Raw genomic sequence first — 19,625 nt, forward strand, 5'->3', positions numbered from 1 at the left:
GATGTCTTTTTTTCTAACACCACTTCTGACACCAAATGTATGAGGGTTTCCACCAATTCTTCAACACCAAGTGGCTATCCAACAATTCACTTAAACTGATACCACCCAAAATTAGTGGGATCCCAGAAGAGGTCCTACAAGGCTGCCCTCACTTCAGATGCAACTCACAAGTCCCAGGGGCAACCCATATTTCTGAATCAACGAGCTACAGATTTGGGGGTTCCCCTAAACTCCTCAGATTACTTAATTCACTAGAATGACTCATAGAATTTAAAAAAAAAAAAAAAAAAAACTTTACTATATGCAACTCAGGAACAGACTAATGGAACAGATGCATCGGACAAGGTAAGGGGAGAGGGAGTACAGAGCTTCCATGCCCTCTCCAAGAAAATCAATGTGTTCACCAACCTAGAAGCTCCCTGAACCCCATTTTTTTTTTTTGAGACAGGGTCTCACTTTGTCACCCACGCTGGAGTGCAGTGGCACAATCACAGCTCACTGCAGCCTCAAAATCCCAGGCTCAAGCAATCCTTGCACCTCAGCCCCCTCAAGTAGCTGGGATTACAGGAATGTACCACCACACCCAGTTAGAGTTCTTTTTGTTTTGTTTCATTTTTTTGTAGAGATGGGGTGTTTGGCATGTTACCCAGGCTGGTCTAAAACTCAAGCCATCCACCTGCCTCAGCCTCCCAAAGTGGCAGAATTATAGGCATGAGCCACAGTGCCTGGCTCTGAACCCCGCTGTTTTAAAGGGTCTTTATGGAGGTTTCATTATCTCCATAGGGAGACGTGAATGACTAAATCACTGGCCACTGGTAACTGAGCTCAATCTCTGGCCCCTTTCCCCTCTGGGGGAAGAGGGTGCTAAAAGTTCTAATCCTCTAACCCATCGTTGCTTTTTCTGACAAGCTGTCCCCCATCCTGAAGCTATCTAGGGTCATCTCATTACCAACCAAAAACCACCTGTACCATTCAGGAAACTCCCCGGGTTTTAAGAGCTCTATACCAAGAACAAGGGCAAAGACCAAATATATTTTTAATTTTCTTTCACAACATATATAAAAATTAACTCCGAATACTTCAGAGTCCTAAATTTAAGATATAAAAACTATAAAAGTCCTAGAAAACAGGAGAAAATCTTTGTGACTGTGGGGTAAAACAAAATTTCTAAAATTCACAAAAAGGTACAAACCATAAAAGGAAAAAAAAATGATCAGTCTTCATATAAAAAACTTTTGTTCTTCAAAACAAATTATAATACAGAAAAAAGACAGGCCATTTAGTGGAAGAAAACTTACAAAATATAACAGATAAAAGTCTTGTATCAAGAATATTAAAAAAAAAAACTCTTAAAACTCAATGAGATGAGATTCTAAGAAAAATACTGGGAAAAAATTTGAACAAACAAGTCACCAAAAAAGATATACAGGTGACACATATGAAATGTAAACTAAAACCACAATGAAATATGACTTTGTATCCATTAGGATGCCTACAATTTTTAAACTTCGTATTATCAAGTGTTGGTGAGGATGTGTAACGCCTGAAACTCTCATACATTGCTAGTGGGAATGCAAAATGATACAGAAAACAGTTGGCAGTTTCTTACAGAACTAAACACACAGGATAAAACCAGTAATTCCACTTCTGACTATTTACCTGAGAGAAATAAAATTATACATTGCCAAAAACGTGTGTGTGAATTGTCATAGAAGTGGTATGCATAAAAGCCAAACAATGGAAAAACCCAAATGACCATCACCTAATGAATAAACAAACTGTGAAATACAACAAATAGTATTCTTGGCAATAAAATAAAATACATGATAATAATGAAACTAGTGAAACACGAACATGGGTGAAGCTCAAACCATTATGTTAAATGAAAGAGGTCAGACACAAAAGACTACCCATAGTATGAGTCAATTTATTTTAAAAATTACAGAAGATGCTAAACTAGGAGTAGCAAGGAGATTAGTACTTTTCAGAGGTCAGGGCAAGGGAAGGGGCTTGACTGCAAATGGACACGAGAAAACTTTTTAAGTGACGAACATGTTCTGCATCATGATTCTGATCATGGTTTAAAAATTCATCAATTATACATTTTAAATTGGTAACCTGTATTCCAAGTAGTTCATATCTCAATAAAACATTTTTTATTCCAACAAACTATATATGACAACAACAAAAAAACAGAACCCTTTATAGCTGAACTAATACAAACTTGTTAAACTACTACAAATTTGTGGTATCTATCCCTTCATGTTAACTTATCAAACTCTGAAAGACTAATAGTTAAATACATAAATATGACAATCTAAGATTCTGAAACAACAATGGCCAGGTTACTTCACTGTCCAAGGTGCCCACACATCTATCCAGATCATGACATTTTTATCCATACTGACAATATACACAACATTCAATAATGCATGTTGACAATTTTAGTGACAAGTTAGTCTTTAGTCATAACATAATTTACTAGAATTCAAAAGCAGAAGCAAAACTACCTTTACTTTTTTATAAAACCCACACTGGTGTAATTCAGTGAAACAATTTAGGGTTCTACATATAGCAATCAATTACCAAGAATTGTTTATCATATATCTTAGGAATTTCAAAAGAAAAAATCCTCGGTCTCAGTAATTTCTCACAGAATTTCATTTCAAAAATGTTTTGGTAAAAACAATGCATGTGCACTTTATTACTTTGAATTAGAAAAGTAAAAGAACAAAAATAAACAGATGACTGTGATCTCACATTTATATCCAACGCAGCAGCCCAATCAGACATTTTTAGAATTTTAGACATTTTAGAATTTTGTGATTGGCAAATATTAAAACGTTAACTACATAAACATTTTGAAATAGCGGAATTGTTTCGGCTTGTGTGTGTGTGTGTGTGTGTGTGTCTGCCTCACTATTAGTCTTTCAGAGTTTGATAAGTTAACATGAAGGGATAGATACCACAAATTTGTAGTAGTTTAACAAGTTTGTATTAGTTCAGCTATAAAGGGTTCTGTTTTTTTGTTGTTGTCATATATAGTTTGTTGGAATAAAAAATGTTTTATTGAGATATGAACTACTTGGAATACAGGTTACCAATTTAAAATGTATAATTGATGAATTTTTAAACCATGATCTGCCTCACACACACACACACAAAGAGAGAGGGAGAGAGAGAGAAGGTAAACTAAAAGTGATTAAACAGTTTCTAGAATATGTAAGCTGGGGCAGCACACATTCAGGCCAATCTCATATAATCCATGTAGCCAATGCTTCATAAGAAGCTTTGACTAACAAAATTACATTTCTTAGTATTCTAAGAGAAGTACAGGCAAGCCATGAACCCACAAGTGGTGTTCTATTCTACAGGAAAGAATACACAACAGTGATTCCCAACCTGAAGGGTATGACTGTGATCACACATTTACAACCAACGCAGCCGGCCAACCAGAAAGACTTTTCCAGAATGTCACGATCGGCAATATATTAAAACTTTGGGGGCACAGCACACCATGTGAAAACACATTATGTATGGGAAACACTGTCTGTATCTGTGACAACTACGACATATTTTAAATCTGTATTTACATATTACTGTGGTTAATAGAAACATCCATTTTAATACATTACTGTAACAATGACATTTTGACATTACACACCTTCTCAATGTAGAGCCACTAAAATGTCTTAAGTGTAAAAAATTTTAAGAACTTTAAAAGGAGACCTCATATTCCTTCTAGGTTCTAGATTAGAAACCACAGTCTAAGAGAAAACTTTCTCCTGATTGTTAAAAGAAGTAGTTTCAGCTAAGCTACCACCTTTAACCAGGTCTTTCATTTCACAGGTATTAAACGGTCTGAATTATTCTATAGCAACTATTTTAGTCTAAAATTTTTCTTCTCAAATGTTGTAACAGGCCGGGCACAGTGGCTCACACCTGTAATCCCAGCACTTTGGGAGGCCGAGGCAGGCGGATCACTTTAGGTCAGGGGTTCAAGACCAGCCTGGCCAACATGGTGAAACCCTGTCTCTACTCAAAATACAAAAATTAGCTGGGCATGTGGCAGGCGCCTGTAATTCCAGCTACTCAGGAGGCTGAGGCAGGAGAATCACCTAAACCTGAAAGGCAAAGGTTGCAGTAAGCAGAGATCACACCACCGCACTCCAACCTGGGTGATAGAACATGACTCCATCTCAAAAAAAAAAAGTTGTAACAACAATTCAGGAACTCAGTTAATATCCCAATTTTAGTTTCCAACAAAGAAAAATACACTAATACACTTTGTACATATTTGCTTAATATAATTTGTTAATATAATGAAATTATTTCAGAAAGTTTGAAGACAGAAAAAAATCACCTTTAATCCATGATCTTTTTTTTTTCTTATTTTTTCAAACAGGGTCTAGCTCTGTCACCCAGGCTGAAATGCAGTGGCACAATCACGGCTCGCAGCCTTGATCTTCCAAGCTCAAGCAACTCTCCCACCTAAGCCTCCTGAGTAGCTAGGACTACAGGCATGCACCAACATGCCTGGCTAACTTTAGTATTTTTTTTTTTTAATAGAGACAGGGTTTTGCCATGTTGCCCAGGCTGGTCTTGAACTCCTAGGCTCAAGCCAATTGCCTGCCTCGGCCTCCCAAAGTGCTGGGACTACAGGTGTGAGCCACCTGGCCCATGATCTTATTGGTAGACATAGTTTACACAGTTACAGTAATAATGGTCATAACATTTTATATACAACTCTCCCTACGCTTGTAACAGGTATTTTCCATACTCCATATGTATCACTTTATATGTATCGTATTTACATGTCTTTATATGTATCACTTTAAATATCTACTTAACATTCTAATGAGTGCATCGGTATATAATACGTCACTTAAAGACTACATTCTGAGAAATGAGTCCTTAGAAAATTTCATCCTTGTATAAACATCATAGAGTGTACATACACAAACCTAGATGGTACAGGCCAGGGGTCCCCAATCCCTGAGCTGATGAACAGTTTGGGTCTGTGGCCTGTTAGGAACCGGTGGCACAGTAGGAGGTGAGTACAGGCAAGGGAACATTACTACTTGAGCTCTGCCTCCTGTCAGATCAGCAGCCGCATTAGATTCTCATAGGAGCACAAATCCTACCATGAACTACGCATGCGAGGGATCTAGGTTGCACGCTCCTTATGAGAATCTAACTAATGCCTGATGGATCTGAGGTGGAACAGTTTCATCCTGAAACCATCCCCTACATAAATAGGATATACCGTATAACATATTTTTCTTAGGCTACAAGCCTGTATGGTGACTGTACTGAATGCTGGAGGTAACCGTAACACAATGCTAAGTATTTATATGTACCTAAACAGAAAAGGTACAGTAAAAATACAGTACTATCATCTTATGAGGCTGGGCACAGTGGCGCACCCATGTAATCTCAGCACTTTGGGAGGCCGAGGCAGGTGGATTACCTGAGGTCAGGAGTTCAAGACCAGCCTGGGCAACATGGTGAAACCCCGTCTCTACTAAAATTACAAAATTTAGCTGGGCATGGTGGCACACATGTATCCCAGCTACTCAGGAGGCCGAGGCATGAGAATCGCTTGAACACTGGAGGCTGAAGTTGCAGTGAAATGAGATCACACCACTGCACTCCTGCATGGGTGACAGGGAGACCCCGTCTCAAAAAAATAAAAATAAATAATCTTATGGGACCAATATCGTATAATGCAGGCCACTGTTAACCAAAATATTGTTATGGAGCACATGACTGTATTTGTGTGTGTGTGTGTGTGTGTACATACATATATATGAAAAATACTAGAAGGATAAAAATAATTGTTATTGTTATTAGGGGATGAATAAAGTAGAGGAAGTAGGGTTAGAGAGAGTTCTCTCTGTATACATTTTCATACATTCTGACCTACCATGCTACTTTTTTAAACTAAAAATTGATTAAAAAACTTAAAATGTAAGTAAAGTACTTAATAATGCTAAATAATAGGTAGATTTAAATGAGAAGTCAGAAATCATTTGGCCCAACCTCCAATGCAATGTAGGAATCTCTTTAATGTTTATGTTTTCCCAGCATTTTAGAAAACAGATGTAGCCAAACTTACTATCAGTAAATAGGAGAGTGGTATGAGACAATTCAGAGAAGCTGCTTGTTATATCTCAACCATTCCTGAAAAAAAATCAGTCAATTAAAGCACAAAGGCTGATTAATTCCAGCAAATACATGCTGAGTCCCTGTTGTTTGCTGTATTCTGAGAATGTGAAAGATGATTCTCAAAGAATAAGAGGAGTTCCTATGCTCAAGAAATTTGAGGCAAGACCATTTGCTAAGCTTTAAGTATTCAGAAATGAAAAAGGTATCACTGGAATACAGGTTATTAATATATACAGAGAAACCTTTGTGGGGGCAGAAAAAGGAGAGGGAAAATGATGACTGTGAAGGGATGGAGAAGAGGCTAAAAGGATAATCAATAAATGGTACACTGTGTTTTTGAGTTTTTTTGTTTGTTTGTTTTTTTAGACAGAGCCTCACACTGTCGTACGGGCTGGAGTGAAGTGTTGCCATCTCAGCTCACCGCAACCTCTGCTTCCCAGGTTCAAGTGATTCTCCTGCCTCAGCCTCCCGAGTAGCTGGGATTACAGGCGCCCACGACCACAGCCAGAAAATTTTTTGTATTTTTAGTAGAGACGAGGTTTCACTATGTTGGCCAGGCTGGTCTTGAACTCTTGACCCTGTGATCCACCCACCTTGCCCTCCCAAAGTACTGGAATTACAGGCATGAGCCACCGTGCCCAGCCGAGGTTTCTTTTAATATTACTACTTTGGAATACAAATTAAAGCTTTAATTATGTGAAAGACTGCATTATTCAACAATAACTGATAAACGTGGCCTGATTAAGATGTTTATAGTAATACAGGCTATAAGTTTAAATATTCTTTAAATAATGTAAAGAGATTTTATCTAGAATTTTATTTCATATGTACATGTTAAAAGACAGACCTACTAGTCAGCTTATAAATGTAAATATATGTAAAAAAAAGAGGCCCAGCGTGGTGGCTCACACCTGTAATCCCAGCACTTTGGGAGGCTGAGGTAGGTGGATCACCTGAGGTCAGGAGTTCAAGACCATGGCCAACATGTTGAAACCCCGTCTCTACTAAAAATACAAAAAATTAGCCAGGTGTGGTGGCAGGTTCCTGTAATCCCAGCTACTCGGGAGGCTGAGGCAGGAGAATCACTTGAACCCAAGAGGCAGAGGTTGTAGTGAGCCGAGATCACAGCACTGCACTCCAGCCTGGGCAACAAGAGTGAAACTCCATCTCAAAAAATAAAACAAGAAAGGAAAACCTTTCGGAGAAATCTGAAAGAACAGTTCCATCATACATACTGAATTACTAAAAGAGATGATATGCCCCAATTTTTCTATAATTAAAACATTGACTTGTTGACAAAACAGTCAAAATCTTGAGTTAAAAGATTATCCTGATTGTATGAAAGTTTAAAAGCCCATAAAGCAAACTAAATAGATTAACTTGTTAAAAAGCACTCAAGACTAACATGTTATTCTAATAAACAGCATGTGGTATATTATTTGAGGACATTTTGCATGTCCTCAAAAAGGCAATCTGTAACAGACAGCCACAAACTGTGTTAAAGCATTAAAGCCTTTTTCAAAGTATATTCCTAATGCAGAAATCTAGAACAAATGGGCTGCAAAAGAATATGTAAAATAAAAGGAATTCCACCAGTAACTATAGCGTGGTAATTATAAAACCTACTGCCCATAGAAAAACAATGCCAGGATGATCACTAACACTTATTTTTAAAACGTTAATCTGTCTTCACAACATTGTTATCACTCCTCAAAAATTCATATAATTGGGCCTTCTTTAAAAACCCTAAAGCCACTCTGTATCTTCCCAATAAGCCATCCAATGACCTTTAGAGAACCTCTCAACCATCAGTCATAGTGTTACACTCCTTTACCTCAAGATCATATTCACCTCGTCCCTAAAACTAGACGTAAGAATCCTAATTCTCTTGGTATAAGTCTTTCGCAATGTTTAAAAAAAAGGACTCAAAATATACGTAAAACCCTTATAAGCACTCCAACTAAGCAGACAGTATTACTCGCATTTGACAAATGTAAAAACAGAAATCTACTGCATGACAGCATAACCCTAGCAGTTGAGAGTAATAAATCTACACTCACTCTGATTACTCAACTGGAATTAAAACTAATTCTTTTCGGTATCCTACATTTTAAGAAATGTATTAAAAAGGCAATAAAACCTCATCAAAAGCCAAAATATACTGCATATTTCTAAATATCGCACTATTCTGCAATATTTTAAGGCAGAAGCCACAGAGATTGAAGCTTAAAAAAAATGAGAATCCTTAAGAATGAAACTAGGGGCTGGGCACGGTGGCTCACCTCTGTAATCCCAGCACATTGGAAGGCCAAAGATGGTGGATCACTTGAGGTCAGGAGTTGGAGACCAGCCTGGCCAACATGGTGAAACCCTGTCTCTACTCAAAATACAAAAATTAGCTGGGCGAGGTGGCAGGCGCCTATAATCCCAGCTACTCGGGAGGCTGAGTCAGGAGAATCACTTGAACTGGGAAGGTGGTGGTTGCAGTAAGCCAAGATCACACCACTACACTCCAGCCTGGGTGACAGAGCAACTCTATCTCAAAAAAAAAAAAAAAAAAAAGAATGAAACTAAAGAATATTGGCCACAATTAAGACACAACAAGCAATATTGTACTACAGGTACTACAAACAAGTATTTTAATGGCTCAAAGTTTTTTTTCAACTTCTGAAACAATCTAAATGTTGCAAAAGCTTCTTTCTAATGCTCTCAGACTAAGCTTGTTTTTTTCTTGTGGATCAGTAAAACACAAAGAGGAGTTGTTGGTAATGGGGTTCAAACCACAGAACATTCTAACGGAAAACAGACTACTACTGAGGAAAAATCAGACTACAGTTTAATTTCATAATAGAAGATATTTACATACCAGCACAGAATATCCCTGGGACTTCACTCCTGATTATTATGGTCCGTACTTTCTTATCAGATTTCAAAGCATCCACAGCTTTTGATAGCTAAACAGAAATAGGAAGCATACGAGGGAAAAGAGAAAAATAAAATTTTACATTGAGGACAATAATGTATCTTAATATTAGAAGCAAACAGTTTAATCTTTACACTCACCATTTTTATAAGATTTTTACTGAGTGCATTTTTGCCATAAGCTCTGTTTATTCCAAGCACCACAATTCCTAGTTAAAGGGGAAAAAAAGTACAAGCACTTGAGTGAGCGAGGCATTCAGAGAACAGATTCTACATCACACATCTAGCTAACTTCGAACTTAACAAATCAAAGAAATTCAGGATATCACATTCCCTTCCATTGATCTCTTCTTAAGCACCAAGGTAATTTGCAACATTTTGGTAAATTTTACATCACTAACTCAAACTAGAGGGAAGACCACACTTATCAGTGAAAATTTTGAGTTAAAGGATACTATTTAAAATGTGGTTTCATCACCTTCAAGTAGATACAGAAGTAACAGCTAACAAACCTTGTTACATGCAGGTATTACAGCATCTGCTTTTTCTAGGATGCCAGTTCTAAATATCTCAATTTTTTGTTGTTGTTGTTCATACTACATAGTTTTCAGTAATTCTATGCCAGGTTTCTCTCCTGATTTCTGTCTGATACACTTAACCTGAGGGCACTTCCATGTAGATGTCCAACAAGTACTTTCAACTCAACCTATATAAAACAAAGTTCATTATCTCTCCCACAAACCCAGCTGTCACTCCTAACTGCCCCATTTTTTAAATCAAAAACCATCATCTAAACCCAGCCTCCCATTCCTTCCAGTTACCAATTTTCTAAAAACAATACTAAGCATAGAATTCACCCCCTACTTAAAATCCTTTCATTATTTATTTCAAAATATGCAACTTCAAAGATCTTAATTTGATATTCAAAGTTCTGCACAACCTCTACTAACCTTCTTGTTCCTGGAGTAGACACATTTTCACTGTGTATCAGAAACACCTTCCACTGAGTCAGGGTGGGTATGGTTCTTGTTTGCAACTGAGTTAAACTGAAGACAACAAAACGTACACATGCCTTCGCTGTGCAAGAAACTGTGCAGAATCATTTTTTAAAGTATAAAAATGAACTTCTGCTCACAAAAGAGTAAATCTGCAAGAATGCCAAATGCTCTCAGTACAGAGAAAAGCATAAAGGACTGCTATCTGACAGGATCTGTATTAAAAAGCTGAACGACTTTAGGTAGGTCCCAATACTACTGACAACAGCTACCACCGGTAGGCCTCAGGCACTGCTCCAGGTGCTTTAAGAGAATTAACTCATGTAATCCCTAACACAACCCAAGAGGTGGGCACTATTTTTATCCTTAGTTAACAGATAAAGAAATGGAGACTTGGAGAGGTGAAGTAACTTCCTTCAGCTATTAAGTGCTAATCTAACTCTGTATTTGAATAAAACTGTGTTACACTGTTCAAGCTTCAGTTTCCTCAGGAAGGAAATCAAGCAGCTAAGACTAGATGTGTCCATTCATTCAAACATACTGAGGATGTACTATAGTGATCAGCAGCCAAGGAACTAGAGTCTAGGAGGGAAATACAAACATTAATAATCATAGAAATCATTAATAACCATAAATGTCATTAATAACCAATTCAAACTGCTTTACAAGCTGTAAGTGGTGCCACAGTAACTTGTAACCAGAACTGATAATGGTCTAGGGCAAAAGGAGATGGTTAGGGAAAGCTTACCCCAGACAGTGGAGGTTAGAAGGATGAGTAGGAGTTAAGGTGAGAGGGAAGGAGAGGGGCTGACTGCCAGGCAGAGAAAACAGGAAAAGCATAAACTAGTCACGGTCCCACTGAATGTCCTGTCACCTACGAGGCGAAGAGAGTGACCAATGAAAGTAAACAGGTGAGCACAGGCCAGAAATATCCTTACAGACCTGCTGAAAAGTCTGTTCTTCACCCTAAGAACCACTGAAGGAGTTTACGTAGGTATAAACATACACACATGCACATATAAAACTGGAGGGGGAACAGTTTCTATACTTGAAGATCATACCAGAAGTAGACAGGGGTGGGAGCTTCAAGACACAACTGGAGTCCAATCAACAGATAACAGGTCTGGCTGAGATAGGTAGTGGTAGAAATAAAGGAAAGTGAAAGGATTCAAGAACCATTCAAAATTTTAAATGAGTTAATGATGCCTAGACAGAGGACTGATTTAACTGGAAGAAAGTGTTAGGGAGTATTAACCAGGTTTCTGGCTTCAGCAATTGGATGAAAGAAGATGACATCTAATGAGACAAAATCATAAAAAATACCGTGGCGAGGGTGGAGGGGAGTAAAGCTCATGAGTTCTGTTTTGAATTAAAGTGAATCTGAAGTGCCTTTCAGACATCCAAGCTGACACCACTTCCAAGGGCTAAGAATGCAGGCTCTACGGTGTGATTGCTGGGGATGAAATCCCAGTCTGCCGCTTACTAGCTATTGGGCAAGTTACTTAACCTCTCTGATCCTCAGTTTCTTACTCTATGAAGACACTAACAGTTCCACACTCCATGGGACTGTATTAGAATCAAATGATATGATAGATGTAAAACTTACAACATGAGCACCCAATTATCCTCCCTTCTAGCATGAACACTTCTCATGCAATAAGTATTAAAGTTTCACCATAATTTCTGCTAGATAGGATACTGCTAACATTATTACTGAACTGTAAAGTGCCATGAAAATGTTTCTATCACAGTCAATTCCAGCAGTTTTGGTCACATATTTGAGACTTGATGTTTTGAGTACTTCCACTTCAAAAAGCTAGAAATCAGTTCTGCAATCTGAAATGAAGTATCTAATATGTAACAACTGTACCATCAAATGTATCTGTAGGCTTTTGGTACTCTAAAATGGAATAAAACCTTAGCTTTTATTCAGCAAAAGTCTAAACTTTTTTGTTTTATAACTGTCTCACTTTAATTCACAACTCAATCACTTCTCAAGAACTCAATTATCATGCATCCTCCTCACATAACCTAGACAAGTTTACCAACTCAGAAAAGCTTAGGCATTCACATGCCAACCTTAATTTTCCTGACTTTTCACAAAACATACAAAAATCTTCAGTGAATCTGTAACAAGGTCACATCACAGCATTAATCCTGCTCTATAAAGCTCACACAACTGAAAGACGAATGTAACAACTTTGCTGAGACTTTAAAAAGAAACAGAAATACATTTTGCTTAAACAAAATTGAAAAAACACACTCAAAGTGAAAGTCCTCCTTCCGTAGAATCAACTCATTCCCTTCCCCAGAGGAAGCCACAGTTATCACAGTTACATGTAATGTAACCTTCCAGAAAATGTTCAACATATTTACATACAGAAACAGAGTTGTATATTACCATTTGGCTTGTTGTTGCTATTTTACATAAATGGATCATATGTTCTGTTGGTGCTATTCTACATAAATAGGTTCATACATATTTCTTTTTTTTTTTTTAAAGAGACAAGGTCTTGTTGTGTCACCCAGACTGAAGTGCAGCGGCTCCATCACAGCTCACTGCAGCCTCAAAGTCCTGGGCTCAAGTAATCCCCCCGTCTCAGCCTCCTGACTAACTGGGACTACAGGCAGGTGCTACCACGCCCAGCTGGTTTCGCCAATTTTCTGAACTAAAGTTGAGTTAATTAACTAAAGCTCTCAATGAAACTCAACTAAAGGTCTCAATGGAGCTAGAGACCATTATTTTACATGAAGTAATTCAGGAATGGAAAACCAAACACCATAAGTTCTCACTTAGAACTCGGAGCTAAGCTATGGGTACACCAAGGCAAAACAGTGGTGTAACAGACATTGGAGAGTATAAGGGGGCAGGGTGGGAAGGTTGAGGAATTTTTAAAAACTACATATTGGGTACAATGTACACTACTCCAGTGATAGGTACACTAAAATCTGAGACTTGACAACCAGACAATTCATCCACTTGTAACCAAAAACCACTTGTACCCCAAAAGCTACTAAAATAAAATAAACAAGGGCATTACATGATAAAAACAGGGTCATTTCTCCAATAAGACATAATAATCCTAAATATGTATGCACCAAACAATAGTACAGCAAATTATGTGAGTTAAAAACTGATAGTGCAAGGAGAAACAAATCTACTATTATAGTTGCAGATTTTAACTTACTTCTATCAGTAATTGACAGATCCAACAGGCAGAAAATCAGTAAGAGTATAGTTGAATTGAGCACTACCATCAATCAACTACACCTAACTGAACAGTAGAGCCAACTGCATATAAAATTCTTTATCTGCAAAAGGCACAATTTTGTACATAGAAAATAGTAAGAAATCCACTTAAAAAAAACTATTAGGAACAAACTAACAAGTTCAGCAAAGTTGTATGATACAAGCCAATATACAAAAACCAATTTATTTTGTAATTTCTATACAATAGCAATGAGCAATCTGAAAATGAAATTAAGAAAAATCTATTTAAATTCAAAAAGAATATTTTGGGATAAATGTAACTAAAGTAGTGTAAAACCTATATACTGTAGACTGAAAACTACAAAACACTGTTGAATAGAAAAATATATCATGATCATGGATTGAAAAAATTAACACTGTTAAGATGGCAATACTCCCCAAATTAATCTACCTATTCAACACAATCCCCATCAAAATCCCAACTTTTTTTGCAGAAATTCACAAGCTGATCCTAAAATTCACGTGGTAATACAAGAGTTCCATAATAGCCAAAACACTCCTGAAAAAGAACAAAGTTGGAGAAGTCATGCTATCCAATTTCAAATTTCACTACACAGCTATAGTAATCAGTTTGGTACTAGCATAAGGATAGATACATAGATCAATGGAATAGACTTGAATATCCAGAAGTAATCCCTTATATTTACGGTCAATTAATTTTCAACAAGGGTACCAAGACAACTCAACGGTGAAAGACTCATCTTTCCACAAATGGTGCTGAGACAACTACATAGCCACAAGTAAAGGAATGAAGTTAGACCTCTTACTACACACCATATATAAAAATTAACTCAAAATTGGATCATAGTCACAGATGAACATAACAGTGAAAACCGTAAAACTCACACAAGAAAACATAAGTGTAAATCTTTGTAAACTTGGGTTAGGCAACAGTTTCTTAGATATAATCTAAGGCATAGCTACAAAAAGAACAAATAGAGAAATTGAACTACATCAAAATTAAAAACACTAGTTCTTCAAAATATACCATCAAGAAAGTCAAAAGACAACCCAGAGAATGGGAGAAAATATTTGCAAACTATCCATCTGACAAGAGACTTGTATCCAGTCTCAAAAATAAAAAGACAACTCTCATGCCTCAACAATAAAAAGATAATCCAATTTAAAAAGTGGCAAAGGGGCCAGGCGCAGTGGCTCACGCCTGTAATCCCAGCACTCTGGGAGGCTGAGGCGGGCAGATCATGAGGTCAAGAGATCAAGACCATCCTGGCCAACACAGTGAAACCCTTAGCTGGGCATGGTGGCGGGCACCGTGCGGGCGCCTGTAATCCCAGCTACTTAGGAGGCTGAGGCAGGAGAATCCCTTGAACTCGGCAGGCGGAGTTTGCAGTGTGCCGAGATCGCACCACTGCACTCCAGTCTGGGAGACAGAGTGAGATTGTCTCAAAAAAAATTTTTTTAAATAAAAAATAAAATAAAAAAGTGGCAAAGGATATGAGTAGACATTTCTCCAAATGTATGCACATGGCCAATATGTACATGAAAAAATGTTCCAACAGGGAGTTGAACCTGATCTCAAGCTCTCCTACAACAGAGCCCCATCATGGTAGTCCTTTTGAATAGTATTCCTCAACATCTTTTAAAAAAGAAAAAAAAAAAAAAAGATGTACAACATCACTAGCCATGAGGGAAAACCAAATCAAATCACAAAAAGTTACCATTTCCCACCCACTAGGGTGGCTAATAAAAGAACAATACCACGTGTTGCCAAGATGTGGAGAAACTGGAGCTCTCATGCTTTGCTAGTGAGCATATAAAATGCAGACGCTTTAGAAAAGTTTAGCAGTTCCACAAAATGTTAATCATTGAATTACCATAGGACCCAGCAATCCCACTCCTATGTGAAAATATAAAGATGACCACAAAAGCTTATACTAATATATGAATGTTCTAAGCAGCATGGTTCACATTATCCAAAAAATGGAAACAATCCAAATATACATCAGTAACGAATAGACAAACAAAATGCGGTATGTATATCCATACAATGAATATTACTTGGCCATTAAAAGCATAGAAGTGCTAGTTCAAGCTACAACAAGGATGAGCCTTGAAAATATAATGATACGTGAAGGAAGCCACAAAAACACCACTTATTATACTATTCTTTTATAGACAAATCTATTGATACAAAAAGTAGATAAATGAAGGTTTTTTTAAGGCTGGAGGGATAAGGGGGGGAGTAGGCAGTGACTGCTAAAGACTACAGGGTTTATTTTTGAGTTGATAAATGTTCTAAAATTGGCTTGTATTGACAAAGCATAACTGTGAATATACTAAAAACAACTGTACATTTTGAATTTTATGGTATATGATTTAAATCTCAATGTAGATGAGATTAAATCTTAATCTTAAAGATTTAAAAATACATACACTGTATCTCAATACATATATTTACTGAGATAATTTACATACCATAAAATATATAAAAATATTATTTTTTAAACATGAAAAAAAACATATGAAAGGAATCAACTTGTTAAATAAGAAAAGGCAGTAGATACAGAAAGACCTGCTACCTCTGCTGCAGTCCACTTGACAAGCTTGGACAAGGATGCTGTGGGTAAAGAAGCACATGGAAAGGTTTCAAACACGGGAAGACCTGATGACAATCTAGATGTGAAAGAGGAGGAAGAAGCAGGTATCAAGGAGGATCTGCACTATGCAAGTGCTTGTTTGCTCTATTTCTGCCAGAAGCTGTTCTGACATGGTTCACAAAGATGATCTTGAAATGGTTCATAATTATGCCAAATTGCAGGAAGGCTGGTAGGGGAAGGGGAGGAGTCATTCCAGAAAGTGTGTGCAAAAGCTACACACAGAAAAGAACAGGAAAAGGCAGAGCTCAGGTCCAGTGGCAGAGAGACAGACTATGAGACGTCTGACCGATAAGAAGGCCCTGCAGGCAACGGCAAGCCTTTGGAGGTGTTTAACTGAGCAGATTCGTGGTTTTTGGCCTTGGAAAAAAGGTAACTCCATCACCCCTGGGAAGAGAAAGTGGGAAGGAGAACGCTTGGAAACCAGGTGACCTGTGAAGAAGGCTGTTGCAGGAGAGACCGCTCTCTGTAAGCCATGACCAGGACTCCTGCTCTAAAACTGAGTAGGATGGACAACAATGCAAGAAATAACCACTAAAGAAATTTGGTGTTCAGGCGCAGTGGCTCATGCCTGTAATCCTAACACTTTGGGAGGCCAAGACATGTGGATCACCTGAGGTCAGAAGTTCGAGACCAACCTGGCCAACATGGCAAAACCCCATCTCTACTAAAAATACAAAAACATTAGCCAGACGTGGTGGCGGGCACCTGTAATCCCAGCTACTCGGGAGGCTGAGACAGGAGAATCGCTTGAACTCGGGAGGCAGAGGTTGCAGTGAGCTGAGATCCCACCATTGTACTCCAGCCTGGGCGACAAGAGTGAAGCTCCATCTCAAAAAAAAAAAAAAAGAAAGAAAGAAAAGAAAATTGGGTTGTAGAGCTATGCCTCCCACAACAAATTACAAATATGGAGCCCAGATAACAGATGGGACCTGGTGTATTCTGCACTACCTACCCCCACCCACCTAAAGTGCTGCATGCTGTTTGGGGCTTCTGTGACTAGGAGAGTTATCCTATTCCTTAGAGGCTGCTGAGAGTACCAAATTTTGGACCCATCTCAAAGAGAAACAAAGGCACCCAGGAAACTCCTTCACCTGTAGTACCCTTGACCTGTTTTTCTTTGCACTGCTTATTGCTGGTTCAACAGTAAAGCAAAGCAAAGCATAAGTAATGTTAGCCAAGCCTGAGGCGGGGTCAACTTTAAGAAACCATGATGTATGTCCTATCTCATCAGGAAATGAAGGCTAAAGAAAAAAAAAGAAACCATGACGTCCGAAAAACATCTTCGTGTATTATCTTTTATCTGATATTCTCTCTTCAAATCCTAACTTAAAGTCTTTCCAGACATTTTGCACAAATATTCCTTTAATTGCATTCAAGTCATAATGACCAAAATAATACAATATGATGCATATTAGTAGCTGTACTTGCAATCCCTTTATATCTAACATACTGTTGGTACACTTAATGGAAGTGAAGTCCCAGCATGACTAAGCTTACCCAAAAGATGGTGGCATTCAGGCTCTAATCACCCCAGTGCCAGTCTACGCTTCCAGCTGAATTTCTTACTATTCTGCTTATGCCACACTACTGCCACACTTGCCTTATGTTACGTCCCAAATACACCACACATGTTCACATCTCCATGCTTTTGACCATGTTCTTGTCTCTGTCTGGAATAATAAGTAAGGAATAAAGTAATTCATCAAACTCCTGAAGCACTGCTATGGGCTAGTGGCAATTTATATTAACGATCTCATCTCACCTTCATAACAAACCATAAAGTTGGTATTATTTTTCCTGTTTTACACGTGAGATAAGTCTGCCCAAGAACTCTCACAAATGGCGAAATCCACTGCCTATTAAAGAATGCCTTGGAACCCCTTTCATATGGCGAAACCCTGCAGGTATTACAGCCCTTTCCTCCTACCATGCCTTGAAAGTTCACACAGCCTAATAATCAGGATCTGCTTCACTATACTAAAAGCAATCATGACTTACACGCTTTTCACTTCTGCTTAACAGATTATAGGTGCTCAACAAATGCATGTCAAAATTAAAAGACTGGTCCTCTGGCTCAACCCGGGTAAACTGCCGTTCCACCCTTCACGACCCTTTTAGCTTTTCCCTGCACTGGCAGCGAAAGGAACTGAGCTTTAACAGTATTCCCTAGAAATGTCAGCCTCCTTCAAAGCCTTCAACCCTCTGTATTGTATTGCTAATGATGTCTCCTACTGCAGTAGGTAGGTAGCTCAAGGGCAAGATCCATACCATCCACATTCTTATCGCCAGAGCTGAGGAAAATAAAAAGTGCTCAAAATTGTTTAAATGAAGTGGAACAGTCCCTCAAGACTAACTTTCTAGGAGAAAATGAACAAGAAGAAAAATTGTTCCAGCTGAGCAGCTTCAAATTTAAGATTCTCCGTAATAATAAAAGGCAGTTTCACTGCAGCTTTTACAACTCCACCACTAATAGCTGAGTTTACAGAAAGCCATTACACAGCAAGAATAAAGCCTGGTAGCACGGATTAAATACCCAGGGTATATATTGACCTTGGCTTGTCTGGAGCGGAGGGCGTAAGCTGCACTTCTGTTTGCCGCGCTGAATGCGGTCACTTTACAGGTAAGCTGCTCTGGAGTACACGTTTAGGTTATTAAAAGCAAGAAATAGGTGCACAAGGAAACTGCCACGCTGGGTGAGGGGGGAGGTGAGGAAGGGGAGGGACGGTGCGCCTGCCCGACCTCGACCCCGCGTCCAGCCGGCGGACTGCACCTTTTGCCGGTCCTGAGGGCGAGCGGCCGCCCGCTGCCCCGCGCCTGCCCCGCGTTCGCACCTCACCTCGGTTCTCCTCCTCCAGGTGCCGCACCCGCAGCTCGTCCTCGGTCTTCATCTCAGAGCTATAGCCCCTTTTCGGGGCGGGACCACCGGCCGCAGGCACCCAGCCCTGAGCCCAGATCGCCGGGCCCACCCGCCGGCCTGCCAACGAGCTGGGCAGCCTCAATCCCGGGCACAGCCGCGCACTGCAAGCGGCCACCAGGCGAGCACCGCCAGCATGCAGGGAGCCCAAGGCCCCAGGTGCCGCCGCCACCGCGGCCGCCATGTTGTCTGTTTACGGCGTGGGCCTGCGACTGCCGCTCCGCCCCCGCCCGGCGCCGACCTGCAGCGCGCAAGCGCACGGCGTCCCGACCCGCAGCCCCGCTCCGGCCTGGCCCCGCCCTCCGGAGCCGTGTTCCCGCCCCTCACCGCCCCGCCGAGGCCCGGTGACCCGAGGCCTTGCCCCATTTTCTGCGCGAGGTTGGATGGTTTGTCCAACACAGAAGGAAAGAAAGTAGTGTCCGAGGCTATGGAATAGTTCAGGGAAGCCTCTTCTATAAGAACTATCCGGAGGGAATTGTCTCCCCGTACTCCCTGGACCAAGCCCTGCTGTCCTGTAAGTAAGGTGCAAAAGTGAACAAAAAAAGTTTTGTCTCCTCCAGTTGGCTGAAAGTGAGGCAGCCCGTCGTGGGACACTGCCTTACTTATGGATCTCAGGTTGTCGGTTCTAATTGGTGGGTTTAGAGCAAGCAGGCACAAGATCCATGGAGTCACCCTGTTGCTGTGAGATGGTCACCGGAGCCCATCTACACGGTCCATGTGCGTTAGGGAGGTCAACG

At 39.5% G+C, this 19,625-nt stretch overlaps 1 protein-coding gene across 6 annotated transcripts in view; it reads right to left on the reverse strand.

The window, feature by feature from the left end:
- AUH (AU RNA binding methylglutaconyl-CoA hydratase) overlaps nt 1-19,156 on the reverse strand; it is a 144,659-nt gene extending 125,503 nt beyond the window's left edge. For 2 of the 6 annotated variants that reach the window (XM_025360769.1, XM_025360768.1), the window contains exons 1-4: nt 18,811-19,152; nt 17,575-17,644; nt 9,232-9,299; nt 9,035-9,122 (exon numbers count right to left, since the gene is read on the reverse strand). In XM_025360769.1, the coding sequence (XP_025216554.1) occupies nt 9,035-9,122; nt 9,232-9,234 (91 nt within the window). In that variant the 5' untranslated portion in view covers nt 9,235-9,299; nt 17,575-17,644; nt 18,811-19,152. Of the gene's footprint in view, nt 1-9,034; nt 9,123-9,231; nt 9,300-17,471; nt 17,645-18,810 lie in introns of all 6 variants that reach the window. The other 4 variants (XM_025360766.1, XM_025360764.1, XM_025360763.1 and 1 more) reach the window with 4 other exon arrangements.
- Nucleotides 19,157-19,625: the final 469 nt, after the last annotated feature.

This window comes from Theropithecus gelada, chromosome 15 (genome assembly GCF_003255815.1).
Source record: "Theropithecus gelada isolate Dixy chromosome 15, Tgel_1.0, whole genome shotgun sequence".
Classification (NCBI taxonomy): domain Eukaryota; kingdom Metazoa; phylum Chordata; class Mammalia; order Primates; family Cercopithecidae; genus Theropithecus; species Theropithecus gelada.